The following is a 17,825-nucleotide window of genomic DNA, read 5'->3' as shown; positions in this document are numbered from 1 at the left end:
GTTTTAATATCAAGATTATGCTAGTACCATAAAATGGCATGGGAAGAACACCCTCTTTTTCTGTTCTCTGGAATTTTAAAAATTGGAATTGTTGGAATTATTTCTTCCTTGAATGCCTGATATCATTCACCACTGAAGTTGTGTTGGCCTGGAATTTTCTTGGAACATTTTTGACTACTCAATTGATTTAATGGTAATGAACTTTAGATTTTCTATATATCCTTGAGTGTGTTTGGTTACATTTTTCTAGTTATTTGTCCATTTTGTCTATAATTTCCAATTTCTTAACATGAGATTGGTTCCTAATACCCTCTTATGATTATTTTATTTTTCTGATATTGGTTATTATGTCTTCTCTCTTTACTTTTTTTTTTTGATGAACCTCTCAGACGTTTATCAATTTTATTAGTCCTTTCAAAGACGTAAATTTTGGGATAACCTGACTCTTTTAACTATATGTTTGTCGTCTATTTCATCCACATCAGTTTCTATCTTTATTATTTGGCTTCCTTCTACAATTCTTTGGGTTTATTCTCTTCATTTCATGGTTCCCAGATAGAAACTTATTTTCTAATGTATGCATTGAAGCCTATATACTCCTGCCATTTGCAGCAACATGGATGGACCTAGAGATTATCATACTAAGTGAAGTAATCCACACAGAGAAAGACAACTATCATATGATATTGCTTATATGTGGAATCTAAAAAAAAAAAATGATACAAATGAACTTACGCACAAAACAGAAATAGACCCACGGACAGAGAAAACAAACTTATGGTTACCAAAAGGGAAGGGGGGGTGGAAATCAGAGAAGTTTCGGATTAACATATACACACTACTATATATAAAATAGATAACCAACAAGGACCTACTGTATAGCACAGGGAACTATACTCAATATTTTATAATAACCTATAAGGAAAAAGAACCTGAAAAATAATATATATATATATATATAAATATAACTGAATCACTCTGTTGTACACCTGAAACTAACAACATTGTAAATCAACTATACTTCAATTAAAAAAAAAAAGCCTATATACTCCTCTTCTATGTTTTGTTTTTAAGTGTAGTCCACAAGTCTAAGTATGTAGCATTTTCATAATCATTCAGTTCAAAAGTTTCTAATTTCTATTGTATTATCTTTTTGTTACTTATCTAAAAGACACAAGAGATTAAAAGACATGGTCCCCACACTCAAGAATTATACAATTTGTAGCAAAGATAATGTACTATATTCTTAATTCTAAGATGCCACTTATTTTCAGACATGACATTGATCAAATAACTTTCCTTAGGGAGAAATACATAACTCTTCCACTTTAATTTTAAGACACTTTACACCTCCAAACCTGGTAAAATAATTAAATTAAGAAAACAAACCACAAATAGCTAAATGAAATGCAAGGCAGACAGAAGTAGTAAAGAAAGGAGCAAGTTATGTGCCACAAGAATGGCAAAAAGAATGATTATTATTATTTTTCTTTTTTTTGGCTGCGCCACACAGCCTATAGGATCTTAGTTCCCTGACCAGGGATCGAACCCACACCCCCTGCGCTGGGAGCGCTGTGTCTTAACCACTGGACTGCCAGGGAAGTCCCAGGAGGAACAGTATTAATGAACAAGCACTGGGAAAGATTTGGGAAGGCTTCATGGAAAGGATCATATTAAACGATGAGAAGGAAAGTTAATCACAAAGTATAAAGCAAGGCTTTAAAAAGGAAAATGTAAAAGTATATACCCCAATTTTGCTTAAAATTTATAAAAGTGTATTCTAAACTAAAAGTATTAGCTAGGGCTAAAGGCATAAAAGGATGTTTGTGGAACAGTATGTGGTCTAGTGTGTTAAAGCATAGGACCAGGACACTACTGATTCGGTTAAAAGGTATCAATATTTTGGAGCTATATTAATGAAAATGTTAAGAACCAGAATGGTATAAACTAACCTGTATTTTTGAAAGGTAACTGAGAGGAGAATAAAAAGATGAAATAAACAGAAGAGATTGGAGGCAGACAGACTTAGTGGGAGGATATAGGAGAAGCTGAACAAGAATAGCAGAGATGAAAAGAAGTGAACATGAGAGAATAAACAACAATTGGCAAGTCACTGAATGTGGAGCACAGAAGAAAACCAAGAGTTAAAGACGACTCTGAGAATGAAGCCAAAAATTTCTAGCTCAAGGGGATAGCGGGGTTAATACTGAAATAGGGTAAACAAAAAGATAAGCAAATTTGGGAGAGGTGAGTTCATTTTTGGACATTTTCAGTTTAAGGAGTGGCAGGAACATATACAGGCTAATATCTTGTACAAATGTAGAAATGTGTTAAGTGTTCAGAAAAGAATCCAAGATGCAGACGTAAACTCACTGGTTTACTGGTATAGGAATGACAGGTGAAAAGATGAAAGTAGTTAAGACTCTTCCACCAAAAAAATATAAAGTATCCCTATTTTTCCAATATTGAAACTAAGGTTCAAAGAGGAAAGTAACATGGCCAAGGTCACACAATTAAGTGGCAGAGCAATATGGCAGATCTGACTCCAAAGCATCTAGTCACTAAGCCAGAATATCTTTTACACTTAAGTGATATACAGAGGAAAGGGAGACTGACAAAAAGCAATGAGAAAGATGGGAGAGCCAGGAGAGTAAAATATCACACAAATGTAGTGGAGAGGAGTTGCAGAAAGTTGGACATACAACAAAGTTGTGTAATACAACAAAGAATTGAGAAAAGTAAGGATGGAGGACAGGAAGTCATACTTTGGCACTGAGTTACATTAGAGCTACTGAAAAGGAATCGTGGAGGCGGGGCTTAAAAGAAGTGTTGGGTAGAATGTAAATTCTGAAAGGTAGTATAAGAGGGGAGCACAAGAGAGATAAAGCTTTTTAGGATGAAGAGGCAGACTAGCATCGTGGTTATGGAAAAGGAGGTGACAGAGGGAGAAAGACGGAAAATACAAGACTAAAAAACAATGATGGCATATATAATCAAACAGAAGGATTGAAAGTCTATAATCAATACAGTACAAGGAACAGGGATTTGATGGATGAGAGGTGAAGGGTAGAAGGTGGAAAAGCTAAGGACTGCATGAGATTTGAAGAAATAAACAACAATTTTCTAAGCAAGCTTTTGTATTAGCTTTATATCTTTAAAACACATAAAGATACAACACATAAAACTTTATATCTATGTAACTATTTGAATAAGGGAGAATTATTTCATCATAGTCCTGGGCAGAATAAAGTACAGAAGGTATTAGAGAAAAGTTTTACAGTGAGGGAATCATATGAACAGTCAACAAGTCACTTAGGCACACAAATATTATTTCTAGTAAAGCCCTTTTTGTGAAAATGATTTTTACATTTACAGTTGTAAAGGGACTAAATGTTGTGGCTTAGAAGGTTAGGTAAAATAATCTGGGTTTTTTTCCTAAAAGTTTTACCTGCTTTTAATTTTCTCATCACTCCGAAGATAGTCAATTGTTTTTAGACAAATATCGTGTAAAAAGTGGTTTTCTTTTAGGAGTACCAAGACAGAGTTCACTGATGAACAGAACAAAACAAAACAAAAAAAGCAATGAAGAGCTTTCTTATAGAATGGAAAGAAGTGAACATAAAAATAAATTTTGAGAAGACCAAAGTTGATAAAATTAATAGCAAAATACCTTGATGTTTTTAGTAAATAAGAACATGAGCTGAATATGAGGAAGAGGAGCAAAGGCATTTATAAGAAATGGATAATAGGACCAGCACCAAAAGTCTAAAACAATAAGCAATAAGTTAAAGGGAGAAGCAAATAAACACAGGTCAGAAGCATTCTCTTAAATCAAAATCCTACTTAGAATCTAGTAAGACAGGACTGTTGTACTCCATGACTCTTCTCCCTTTTCTATTTATAGCTAAAACCCAAGAGGAACCCAGAATGGTCTTAGCAGTGGCTTTCCTAAACCCCCAGCTCAGTTCTTTTTAGCCCTGTTCCATGTCTCTCCATGTGCCTACAACTTCTGCTTCACAGTCCATTTCACTAAGGGCTGCTTTTGCCAGGGTCTCTAATCTACAGCAGCTCTGGGACAGCAGCTTCCATGAAGCAGGTATACAGCTGGGGTAAAAAAGGAAAATAATGAGAATGCCCCCATTCTATTATCATTTGTACTTCAGGGACAGCAATATTAACATCCTTTTTTTCATTCAGTAGGCTAAACAAGATGATAAACTCAGACCTTAGAATTTCAGAGAGAACAGAATGAATGTAATTGATACAGAAATCCTCAAAATAATATACAGAAATATTTAGCAGCATGTAAAAAAAAAACCCTCAATCATGTAGTCAGGATCATTTCCAATGCATTAAACACATCTCCTAAATGATCTGAATAGAAAATTTATCTACAGTACAATTAATGAAAACTGGAACACGTATTTCATTAATCAGTATAGTTGACTCTTAAACACTGCAGGGGTTGGGGCACCAACCCTCTGTGCAACTGAAAATATGTAAATAACTTTACAGTTAACCCTCCATATCCACTATTTTGCACCCGCAGGATTGAACCAACCACAGATTGCGTAGTACTATAGTACATATTTATTGAAAAATATCCACATATAAGTGGACCCACGCAGTTCAAACCCATGGTTGTTCAAGGGTTAGCTGTAATCTACAGCTGAAGGGGTAACTACTCATATACTAAAAGTGAAAAAATGGCATGCTTGAAAGTGAGTCTTTAGGAATGAAGAGAAAAGAAGGAATAGAATGGGAAGTGATGCATTATCTACGGACATTCAAATGTAGCCTTTAAAAACATAACAAGTGCTAATGGATAACTAATAAGAACCTGCTGTATAAAAATAAAATAAAATAAAATTCAAAAGAACCAAACATAACAAGTGCTGCTTCATTAGCTTAAGAAAAATACCTTCCTTCCATCTTCCACTATTATTATTATTTTTTTAAATTTATTTATTTATTTATTTTATTTATGGCTGTGTTGGGTCTTCGTTTCTGTGCGAGGGCTTTCTCTAGTTGCGGCAAGTGGGGGCTACTCTTCATCGCGGTGCGTGGGCCTCTCACTATCGCGGTCTCTCTTGTTGCGGAGCACAAGCTCCAGACACGCAGGCTCAGCAACTGTGGCTCACGGGCCTAGTCGCTCCGTGGCATGTGGGATCTTCCCAGACCAGGGCTCGAACCCGTGTCCCCTGCATTGGCAGGCAGATTCTCAACCACTGCGCCACCAGGGAAGCCCTCTTCCACTATTATTAAAGTACTAATTTTGTATTTAGTTTCACAAATTTACTTCACAAAAAATGTATTTTGTTGGCCTTTTCTAAAAGTTGTACTGTGGCAACGGGGAGAAAACTTTAGTGAATACTGATGCCATTAGGTTATAAAAACCAACAGATTAAAATACTATAAATGTGCTACACAAGACTGAACAATGTTCTAAGTGGAAAATGTTAGCTGTACACTTTTCAACATTAACTAATTAAATGACCATCCTTGTAAGGCAGAAATGGGAAACAGGTTTTGTCTGACATGCCACCTAATGGTTTTATTTCTTAAAGCACTGCATTAAGAATTCTGGGCTACACTCCACTGGAAAGATGCTATGATTTACGCCATAAACAGACTTAAGAAAAAAAGGTTTTTGAGAATTCTAACACATATTTGCCATCCCTGTCATTAAGTCTCACAAACAATACTGATTTCAACTATTGGCACCTGAGTTGTAAATAATGCATTGCAGGGTAGGCAAGATTTAAAGACATTTCTTGATTTTTCTCACTCCTCAGTGTGAGAATCTACATTTAATATTTTAAATCTATTCAAATTTCCACAATTAACCAACTATATACCTGGCATGCCGGTAGCAAGACCCTGACCAAAAGCCAAAGTTGGATTTGCTGCTGCTAGTGATTCAGCTTGCTGCCCTTGCTGGCCCTGATTGGGAGTAAGAGGGCGCTGACCTGCTCCAGCACGAAGAACCTACGAAGGACAAACAATTTCCTTAAAAACGAAATTATAAAATAACAAATTTATCTCAGACAACTCTGTATATATCACAGATAGCCTTTGGATATTCTTTGAACATATTTACATTCAATGAAATGTCAGTTTACCATAAAAAAATACAAATAACGTAACACCAAAAACATAATCTATTAAGCAACATGGTAGAGGGTCTTCAGGAACAATTATTTCTAGTATTTGTGCTCTTTAACCTACCAAAGTAGTATTAAAATGAGAGAGATATTTGGGCGGTGAGAGGGGAATGGCAAAATCTTAGATGAAGACAAAAGTTTAAATTTTATTATTTTCTGAGACTGAAAACTATAAATTAAGTATGATTATTCAATTAGTCTGGTACGAGATTATGGTACAGAGTGAAAACTTCAAATTGAACCAAGTTTTCAGAACTCAGAAGCTTTAATTAAAGTGAGTAAAAAGCTGCTTTTTACTGTAAAACCTTAGGGTTAAAAAAGGAACACAAGATTTCATCAAAAATGTGAAAACTCTTAAGGCTGGTCAAACTTTACTGCTTCGTAATACACAGTTGTTGCAGTGACTATACACAAGCATGATACACATTAATTTCACAAAGATAAATACTTAAACAATTCAGGACAAGGGGGATTCATCTTAAGTCCATCCGTGTAAGTAAGCATCACGCACAGGTATATGTAATGTTTAGGCAATGTGATATTTTTATCTGCCCAAAGAAGACACAGAGTTAAAAAGAATTTATTAAATGGTGCTGTGGTATAATCTACAAGGACTGAGCTAAAGGATAGCTTTAACAGAACATCAATATAGTTTAAAAGAAAATTCAACTGCCAAGTAACAAACATTATACTTGTCATTAAGTTGCTTCTTTGGTATAAATATGATAAATTTGACAACCAGAATTCTGGAATTTTTATCAGAATTTTTCTTTTACATTTATTTATAAAAATAGTTCCAGAAAAGTGGCTGAAATTAAAAAATCTTAAAAATAAACATTTTCTGTCTTAAGAAATTAAATCTAACTTTAGTGAAAATATTTCATCTTTCCTCGCTTAAAAACAAAGTACCCAGTAATCTCCTTTTTCTGGTCAGAAATATATTAATATTTAAAATAGTAACTTAAATACCCAGAAGAAAATGAAATGACAATTACTTTGATAGAAACATTATGAGCACACTTTAAGAAGTGATGAAAAGAAAATTAAAAATTGCTAGAGATTTCAAGACAGTTTCAATAATAGAAATGTTAAAGTGGAATACAACCAAATCTTTAAGTTCATATATATGACTACTGGAGAAACAAAAACACATAATCAATATTTGTATACCAACTATATGATAAGTACTGTGCTACATATTGGGGAAGATAAAAAGAAAAAAACACAGATCTTGAATGCAGGGAGCTCATGAAATTTCCAAGACTCTTCAGGTAGTATTTAATGAAGGCAGGCCTATACCTGTTGCTGTCCAGGCTGAGCTTGTGATGCTGCTTGCTGATTTGCTGTGCTGTTTGCCGCAGCTGCAGCCTGCTGCTGAAATAAATTGGCTGGATACACCCCCCACGGAACACCATAATACTGAGGTGGAACCACTGCCGGACCTAAACCCCACATCCCACCCCCCCAAAAAAAATAAAAAAAGTCACTACATTTTATAGATAAATAAGGTCAGTTACCATTAGATCATAAAAAAGGGACAGTGCATAAGACTCAGAGCAGATGTCCTTACAATCCTCTACCCACATACAACTGTCTTCCCCTTTCTCTTTTTCCCAATTTTACTAGAGAAAGTCTCACTGAGGTATGGATTATTAAAAAAGAAAGTATTCAGAGGTGACAGCAGTCGTCTTAATGAAAAGATGTGAACTAAACTCAAGAAGACCAATGAATTGACAGGACACTGAACCATCTATTCAACACCTATTGAATGCTAGTTTATGCATTTGATATCGGCAATTAGGAACATTAAACACCATAAAACTGTAAGATTTCCTATACTCAATTCAGCATTTTCTTTAAAAAGGAATTTTTAAAATTGAAAACATTTTTGGCTTTTAATTTGTAATCTATAACATAAAACTAGGGAACACGTTGGTACTAAGCTTGCTACAACTGTATTTTAATTGTAAACTGTGAATTTTAAAATATTCTTCATATCTGAAACAGAATTAGTTACAATTCTCACAAAACAATTGAAAATCACATAAAAACAAATGAAACATCAGTGTCTTTATGGTTAGGAAGATGGAACTAGTAAGTTAAGACAAGAAAGAACTATGAAATATAATCATGGGCATAGACATAAAAAAGCAAACCAGGAAAAATAGAATGAATTCTTGCTCTATTTTACTTTATTCAAGATAAAATTTGATTTCTGGACAGTAAATAGTATCACACAATAAGCCCTGTCATTAAACTAATGATTATGATGTCATGTTTCCTGACTGATACATGTCCCTAAATTCCACTGATATGATTTTAGTATATCTAATGTGTATACTTTAGAAAGTCAAACTCTTGGTTTCACTTTGTTTTGGAAGAAAATAAAGCCCAGTGTAACTGACTGAATCACTAAAATGAAAAGCTGTAAACAGTTTAAAGGTAAAATATATTTCTAAAGATAGTTTAAACACAATCTACAATGGAGACTCTTAAAATATAGAAAAGGATTTATGAAGAAAGGATACACTGTCAAAACAAAACAAAAGAATCAGACATCCATCTAGAACCTCTCTGTCCAAAAGTAGCTAGAAGTCATCTGTGGCTAAACAATTAAAAGCTGGAGAGCCTGAGTTAAGATGTGCTGTTAGTATGTAATACACACAGGATTTTGAAGACTTAGCATTAAAAATAAATAAATAAAATAAAGTATCTATTAATAATTTTTAAAATATTGATTACATGATATACTGGGCTAAATCAAACATACTGAAATTAATTTCATCTGTGGTTTACTTTTATAATGTGGTTACTAGAAAAATCTAAGTTATATTATCTGGCTCATGTTCTATTTCTACTGAACACTGCTGATCTTAGAAAGCCTAAGTAAGTTCAGAACACCAGGAATCCTTATCTCAAAACTAATGACCTCTTAAAGTTGCTTCTTTCAGTTCCATAGATTAATGATTCTATGTATGTATGATATACTAGCACTTTACATACTAACATCCGTTAAATAGTACCAGGAAAGCTCACATCTTTATGGAATCACATGCAGATCTATACCAAAAACTACTGAATGTGACAGGTTAGTTTCAGTCTAAGATATCAAACAAGAATTTGAAATTAACATTTTTTTCACGTCTTAAAGTCTTGAGTATAAAAAAAACGCCTATGAAAAGACTAACTGTTCTGCAGTCACAATAATAAAAAACTACCAGAAGCGGATTTAAAATTAATTGATCAGTGATAATTCAGTGAACTTATCAGTGACAGCTTAAAGTTATGAAAAGTTAGCCAATCAGCAGACTCAACCCAAGGAACACACTTCTATGGCTGACATCTCCCTCTTCCTGCCTTGGTAACCAACATAAATCATGCTTAAGACAAATTCATTCCTGTCTCTGTAACTAACTCAACATAAAACAACCTTCCCCCAAAACCTATAGAAGATAAGCAAATCACTCTGCTCAGTAAGACTGTGCCTAAATGGTACACAACTCTCCCTTACTTAAATAAGACATAAATACAGTTTGGTTTAAAAAAAAATTTTTTTCCAGCTTTATTGCCATACAACTGACATGTGACATTGTATACTTTTGGTTTTTACTTCAGATTTTGAGTGGTGGTTATCAGGCTTTGACAGTTAATAAGTTCTTTCCACCTCAATCCCACCTTTTTGTCCCTCAGCTTGCCTGCACATTTTAACACTGCTAATTTAACTTTACTTTTTAGATACTCATTCTCTTAAGATCACTGAACCTCTTTACCTTGTACTATCCCTGACCTGGGTATTTATAGCAGCAACCCCCAGTTTATTTTCTGAGAAGTAACTTTATTTGCACTGTCTCTGTGGGTAATGGGATCAGTCACAAGAATAAAGATTTGTGGCTGCTAATGTAAGATTTCTGAGACTATAAAACTAAAATGTAAAACAACTATGTACAGGAGGAAACGAGTTATCAGACCTAGGTTTTCTCCTGTAGCATTACAGTCGAAAAATAAACTAACTCTGGAAACTTCAGTTCATTCTGGATGAATGTTTCAGGTTTTTCCTAGAAACTTCAATTTGCCCAAACAGACAAAAATAAAGCTTATCCCAAAATTAAAACTAAATCCATAACAAGCAACAAGTATGAACAGTAAGTTACCTGCTAATGTTGCTGCTGCAGCCAATCCTGCTGCAGTATACGGATCAGTCCCTGGAGGAGCAGCACTAATAATATATGGATTTGGCACAAATGCAGCTGGAGCAAGGCCTGCTGAGAATACACCAGCTGTATTTTAAAGGGGGAGAAATAATAAATAAAAAAATATGTATGATTTTCTTCATCAGGTTAAAAAAAAAAAACATTTCTTCTGAAATTAGGGTTGGTGGGGGAGGAGAGGGTGTATAATGATTCTAATTCTTATTAACTAAGTGACCTTGGGCATGTAATACAACCTGACCCTGGGGTTCTTTGTTTATGAAACTGGTTTATCACCAGTGATTTTTGTTAGAATTAAATATATATGACTGTATAGTACTAGCATATACACACAATAAATGTTTAGAGCTAGAATTGCTATTGTTCAATAGTGGTTTTTCATTCAATCTTTATTAAGCCATACTGTTAGCTAGGGATTCAACACTGAGACAGATAGGATCTGCCCTCACAAATCACTCCATCTAGTGAGAAAAACAAACAAGTACGTTGGCAATTAGAATATAGTGTAAGTGCTATATGAGCACAGAAAGTAGGGGTAGCCAAGAAGCTTTTGGTAGGATGGAGTGGGGTTGTAGTGCATAAGATAAAACTGGAGCTATAATCTGAATGAAGACTCATGAAGAGTTTCCTGGGTCATGCTAAGTAGTTTGGACTTTATCCTGAAAGTAAAACAATGAAGAATTTTAAGCAGGAGCGTAAACCCACTTCTGAGTCTAATATATGCCAGTATAGATTTGGTTAAGGCTAAGAAAGATTTTAAAATATTCATCTGCAGTACTTATTAAAGAAAGAAGAAAACTGCTGGTATTGAGCAGGAATCAGTATGTAGACCTTTTATCATAAGGTACTAAAAAATTACTTTGAAAATATACTGCGAGAGTTTCCTCTTCTGGAAACCGTGACAAGTACAAGGTAGGGAAATAATTAACGAGAATGTGTTTAAAGTTAAAGGAGCTCAAAAAGGTTCAAGTTAAAAGATGATGGTGGGGAGATATGGGCATAAAGCAGGTGGACATAAAACGATTTTTTAAAAAGTATTCAAAAGGTACATTTATCTTAAAATCTAGGTCTTAAAATCAAGATTCAGAAACCTAATTCTAACTATATTAAAGTGGCTTCCACATTTTTTGACTGTGACCCACAATGTAAAATATATTTCCCTAGTGTCCATATACACACACACGCCACAAACAAAAATCTCAAAAAAATATTTATCCTTATGAAGTTCCAATGCACTGTTTTCTATTTAATTTTTCTCTTCATTGATTTCTAAATTACTTAATTTTAAGAAATACTGGCCATAAGCTACAATACTGATTTCATGCCCAGACATAGCATGGCCATTTGAAAAATCTGCTTTTAATAAAAGAAATAAGAATTAAACAGAGGGTTCAACAAAATCCTTGCACTATTTAAAAAATCATTTGCTCAAAGTTGCATTCTTAGCTATGCCCTAGGTCGAAGGTTTCAAGATTTCCTTCTGGTTCCTCTACTGTGATTATCTTTACGACAAGAATAAAGATGTACTGATATCCATGTTCTACTCCTATGACTACAAATCGAAAACTCAGGGCCTAATTTTATATTCTATATTTTTATGATTAAAAAAGATTGCTTTTAAAAAATGAAATACTATTGAAGTATATAACGTGGAAAGCCAAAGTCCTCATGTAACCTTTACTGACAGGTGGTTTATAGCCTTCTAAAACTTTTTTTTCAATTTTAGACATGATTTTAACACAGCTCTCTCCATATTTATATTACAAAGCAGATAAAACGCAGGAAGGTTTCAAATATTTTAAAAACAAGGAATTAGTGTGACCTAACGGATATATATTGAACCTTCTGTCAAAAAAATGAAGAAAACTTATTTTAAGCTCACATGATTCACTTAGAAATATTTGCAACACATTAGACACCAAACCATATGCTTGTTTGTGTACATATAAATATGTATATGTTTGCATGTATAAATACATGTTTTTGAATCTGTGTTTACATATGCACATATGTATAAATGTATACCCTTCTAAATTTTTACATTTATATAGACACAGACTCATACATTTTATATTACAGGGTATAACGGTATTTTAATATGCTTTTTTCACTTGCCAATTAACCACAGATCCCCTTCTATGTCAACAGATACCTATCTAATTCATTTTGGGGGGATGGGGGGTGGGAGGGAGGCAGGGGTGCTGCGTGGCTTGTCGATCTTAGTTCCCCAACCAGGGATGGAACCCTAGCCCTTGGCAGTGAAAGCACGAGTCCTAACCACTAGACCGCCAGGGAATTCCCTATTTCATTTTTTTATAGCTTCATAGTTTTGTATCCCTCTACATAGAAGGAACATGATTTAACCAGTCTACTACAGATATATATTTAGATGATTCACAAGTTTTTGCTATAAATAATGCTGCTATTATTCTTTAAGTATAATACAGTATCATCATATCCTCATGAAAATTCACGTAAATGGACAAATATATATAAATTCTTGATCCACATTTCCAGATTACCCTCCAGGAAAGTTATACCAATTTACATTACTACCATAAGTACATGAGAATACCACTTACACTCCCACTGAAATAGGATATTATCAAACTTTTTAAAAGCTGTCAACGTCAGAAGTAAAATAAAGCATTAAAATTTTTTGGTTTTAATCTATAGTTCTTCGGCTATCAAAGAGAAAAAAAACATATCAAATCTTTTATACCTTTATTTTTCCTCATTAAAATTTCTAATCCATCAGGAATATGACCCAATTATCTCCAACTTATTCTCCAAAGATATTCTTTTATAATTAGTTTGCAATGTCAAGGTTAAAATTACCCTACCACTGCACCCCAAACACACACACACACCCATTTCAGAGTGTTCTTGTTTACTGATCGACTTGTATATTTCCAGGCCAGTGCCACACCGTTTTAATCACTGTGGATAATAATTGTTTTGAAATATGGTTGAGTACGTCCACCTCTCATTTTAGTGTTCTATTTATTTTCTGGTTTCACTTTTCTGAGATAAACATCAAAAGCAAACTTTCAAGTTCAAAAACAAAAAAAAAATCCTGTTGGGAGTCCAATCAATATATTAAATTCACAACTTAAGGAGAATTGACCTCTTTACAGTAATGAGTTTCCCCCAAAGGGCATGTGTCCCCATTTACTTACGCTTTCAGAAAAAGTTTACAGTTTTCTTTACATACACCTTGCACTGATTTAGTTACTCCCCACTCCACCCCACATCTTGATTACTATGTGCTATATTTCAGTGTTCATAAGTTTTATCTTCTGCTTCATTTCCTCCTAGGTGATACCTAGCTAATTATGCAACCCACCTATGTCTTTTTTTTTTTTTTACAAGGTTCTGAAATGGTCTGTTTTCACATCATTCTGTTGTTTCAAGACCTCCGATCTTTGATGACTTAAGTCCTTTATCTCTTAATATTCTAAATAAACATTTTAAAGTTCTTTTCAGAACTTTAAAGTTCTCTTATTTCCACATCTTGGGTGTAAATTCTACTATATGTTATATGACTGCCTTCTGACTGCTCTTTCTTGTTTGCATTGTAAGTTTTGTTTTAGATACTATCTTATATGAGAGATTCTCTTACACTTACTCATCCCAATTGCCAACTACACACCATAAGGTGAAGTCTCCAAACCAAGTCTTTATTAGTGACTTGGGGGTCTAACCCTCCAACCCCAATCCTGGCACTGTGCAGGCCTTCTGCTTATTTATCCCTCTTGCAGCCTGCTACAGGCCTCACAGATTTATTTCCAGTTTACTCCTATGGATCACCTCTCAATTTCCTATCCTACAGAAATTCCCCAGCCATCAAAGCAACCCCACCTTTTCCTTCTCTCTCTCTCTCCCCCTTTTGAGTGTGGCTGTATATTTTAAAACATAAAATGTATTGTATCTATACCTCTTTCTGGTCCAGTCCATGGGGCAAGTTCTAGCCTGCTACCTATTTTTGTATGAATTAGCTAAGAATAATTTAAACATTCTAAAATGGTTGAAAATAATAATTTGTAACAAATGAAAATTATACAAAATTCATATAACAGTGCCCATAGTAAAGTTTTATAGAACACAGCTGTACTCATTTATGTATTGTCTACGACTGCTTTGTGCTGTAACAGCAGGGTTGAGTAATTGTGACTGAAACCATATGGCTTGCAAAATTTAAATATTTACTATCTGGGACTTTATAGAAAAAGTTTGTCAACCCCATTCCAGAATATGCACTGTCTGTTATGGTAGTTATTACCATATATAGCTACTGAGCATTTAAAATGTGACTAGTCTAAACTGAGATCTGCTCAACGTGGGAAAATGCATACCTGATTTCAAAGACTTTATATGAAGAAGAAAATTTAAAATTTCTTATTAGTAAGTGTTATATTGATTACACTTGAAATAGTTTGGATACAATGGATTAAATAAAATATTATTCAAACTAATTTCACCTACTTCTTTTTACTTTTTAAAATGTAGCTACTAAATAATTTTAAATTCTATGTGGCCCATATTATATTTCTCTTGGGACAGTGCTGTTCTAAACGAACTATCAGCCAGCTAAGAGATGACTGAGCACACCTGGATAAAAGGACTACGATCAACACTCTCTCTTTCTATTTATAACTATGGAACAAAGATGAAAAGATGGGATCCATTTTGCTAAGTTATGCTTTCTTAGAAATTTCCATTTTATTCAGGTTTTCAAATTTATTTGCATAGTTTCCCAGATGGCTTCACAAAGTTGTTCTAAGTTGTGCCAAACCTTTAAAGATCATGTAAGACCGAATGTACATGAAAATACTCCAAGGCATTAAAAAAAGGAACATTTCTAAATTATTTTTATGAAGCAAGTATATTGATATCAAAACCTAACAAGAAATGCAAAAATGCACACACACAAACTTAAAGACTAACTTCATTATATGTTGATTAAAAAAAATCCTAAATAAAACGTTAGCAAATTAAAAGAGCTCATTAAAATAATTATATACAATTCTTCCAAATTCTAAGAACACAGGAATGATTCAATTATTAGAAAATATCATTCATAAAATTAATAAATACTAATCAAGAGCTTTCATAGATACCAACTGAAAGATAAAATGAAAGACAGGAAGGCATTTACAATGATAGCAAAAGATAAAATACCAAAGAACAAACTTATTGAGAAATACGCAAACTTACATGAGAAAAACTTTAAAGCAATCATAAACAACACAGAAGCAGACTTGAACAAAATTAAAGATACACTATGTCCTGGATAAGAATACTTAATGTCATAAAGATGCTGATCTTCCTAAGTTAAGATTTTAACCTGATCTGGAAGTAAATAAAAGGATTCTAAAGTTCATATGAAAAAGCAAATAAGAACCAAAAACTTAAAACTCCCAAAAGGAAGAGCAATAATGGGTATCCTAGCCTGCCACATATAAATCATACCACAAAGCGTCAAGAAATAAAAAGTGTTGTACTGGCCCACGAGTAGACAGGAATCAGTATGTTTCTAACAACAAGTAAGAAGTACTGAAGGACAGGGATACAGAAGGCTGAAGAAAACTGGAAAAAACAGGTCCAGAGTACATGCTGCTATTAGAAGTCATCTAGAAATGTGTGGTCATCTTTGATTAAAACCAAAAATAAAATTTTAGACCTGGAAAGACTTCTTGGACTGACATAGAGCAATACACAGTTAAGGGAACAGAACCAGCTTAGTATGTCCCACCCCCTGCCCCCAAACATACTGATGTTGAGAGTGTTCACAACTTTTCCAACCAGGAAATAAATCAAGGTCAGCCAAAATCAGGTGTAAAAACGGTTCCACGAACATGATAAAATAACATAAATCTATACACACACATTTACCAATGTCACATACCTGGTTTAGGTATTGTACTATAATTATGTAAGATGTAGTCATTTAGGGAAAACTGGGTGGGGAATCTCTTTGTACTCTCCTTGCAACCTCATGTGAATCAGTAATTATTTCAAAATAACAACAACAACGAAAAAATCCAAGACACAAAAACACATACTAATGCCTGAACTCTACCAGTAACACATATGTAATTGTAATAATTCACATTATAGTAAAGACTATAAAGGTCAAAGACTAAATAGCTTAATGAACTAAGGAAGAAAATATTCAAAGAAATTTTCTTGGGATTCCTATTTCCAACCCATTTTAAAAATAAACATTCTGACTTGATATGAACACCCATAACTACACTTGAATTTCCAAGTGTTTGATGCTCTCGACTTCACACTGAGAAAAAAACTTATGTGCTCGGACTTCCCAGGTGGTCCAGTGGTTAGGGCCTTGCCTTCCAGTGCCAGGGGTGTGGGTTCAATCCCTGGTCGGGGAGCTAAGATCCCACATGCTTCATGGCCAAAAAAACCCCCAAAACATAAAACAGAAGCAATATTGTAACTAATTCAATAAAGACTTTAAAAATGGTCCACATAAAAAAAAAATCTTTAAAAACAAACTTATGTGCTGACAGTTTTTATCAAGTTATAGATTTTTATTTCACCAAGGATACAAATAAAAGCCAAACTGTTCTTCCCTAATCTTTATTCTTGCCATGTAATCTACTACTGTTTTATCTCAATGAGATGTTTCAAAAGTAATGAAATAACACCATTCAGTAAATACGAAAGGAACATTCTAAACACTTTAACGCAAGATCTTCTAACAGTGTAATCAAAATGGTAACTTATAAAGACTCACCTATATGTGGCTGCTGAGCTGTGGCTAATGCATATTGCTGCTGTTGAGCTGCAGTTAACTGTTGAACTGTCAGTGCATTAGTCCTCTGAAAGAGCTATTAAGAAAAATATTTAATACAAAGCTTAGTCTCAGAGCATTTCATTTTTGTTTAGAAAGCTAAGAACAGAATATTATAAATACATATTTGAATCACTTTCTCAACTACAAGGACATTTTATTCAATAAAACACTAAATGTTCAAGAATACCCCTATTATTTATGTCAATGTCTCATAGCACTTCAGGCTATACTAGTACATAGTTAAGAGGAACTTCTTTAAGGGAGTGGCATGCTTTACCTGCTGCTGGGAGTTGTAGTCGAAAAGGCCTACAGTAGCTCCTGAAGAGTCCATTGGTACCTGATTACCAGGATAGTCAAACTGTAAGGAATCCAGACCAACTTGTTCCATGGCATCTAGATTCTGAGTTTCAGGATTTGAAAATTCTTCAACGAGTGGTTTATTAGCTGTAGGATTAGGAAGAGGCCCCAATCCTTCTGGGGGATTAGTATTGGGGCCCAGGCGCTCAACTACTTCAGTTGGAGAGGCTTGACGACTTCCAGGAGTACGACTATGTAAACAAAACAGAAATGAGTAAAAGTAACAAGTATGTCAAAAGGTGAAATGGGAAAGTAGGAAAATCATGAAAAAACAAA

General features: G+C 34.0%; 1 protein-coding gene across 10 annotated transcripts in view; it reads right to left on the bottom strand.

The window, feature by feature from the left end:
- The window catches only part of PUM2 (pumilio RNA binding family member 2), a 91,118-nt gene that overhangs the window by 37,922 nt on the left and 35,371 nt on the right, over positions 1 to 17,825 (bottom strand). For all 10 annotated transcript variants that reach the window (XM_082427447.1, XM_082427448.1, XM_082427453.1 and 7 more), the window contains 5 exons: positions 17,470 to 17,740; positions 17,133 to 17,226; positions 10,316 to 10,441; positions 7,464 to 7,606; positions 5,859 to 5,988 (listed from right to left, as the gene is read on the bottom strand). In XM_082427447.1, the coding sequence (XP_082283573.1) occupies positions 5,859 to 5,988; positions 7,464 to 7,606; positions 10,316 to 10,441; positions 17,133 to 17,226; positions 17,470 to 17,740 (764 nt within the window). The remainder of the gene's footprint in view (positions 1 to 5,858; positions 5,989 to 7,463; positions 7,607 to 10,315; positions 10,442 to 17,132; positions 17,227 to 17,469; positions 17,741 to 17,825) is intronic.

This window comes from Balaenoptera physalus (assembly GCF_965194825.1).
Source record: "Balaenoptera physalus genome assembly, chromosome: 15".
Lineage (NCBI taxonomy): Eukaryota > Metazoa > Chordata > Mammalia > Artiodactyla > Balaenopteridae > Balaenoptera > Balaenoptera physalus.
The sequence above is the reverse complement of the archived record's forward strand: the minus strand, read 5'-3'. Positions and strand labels throughout refer to the sequence as shown.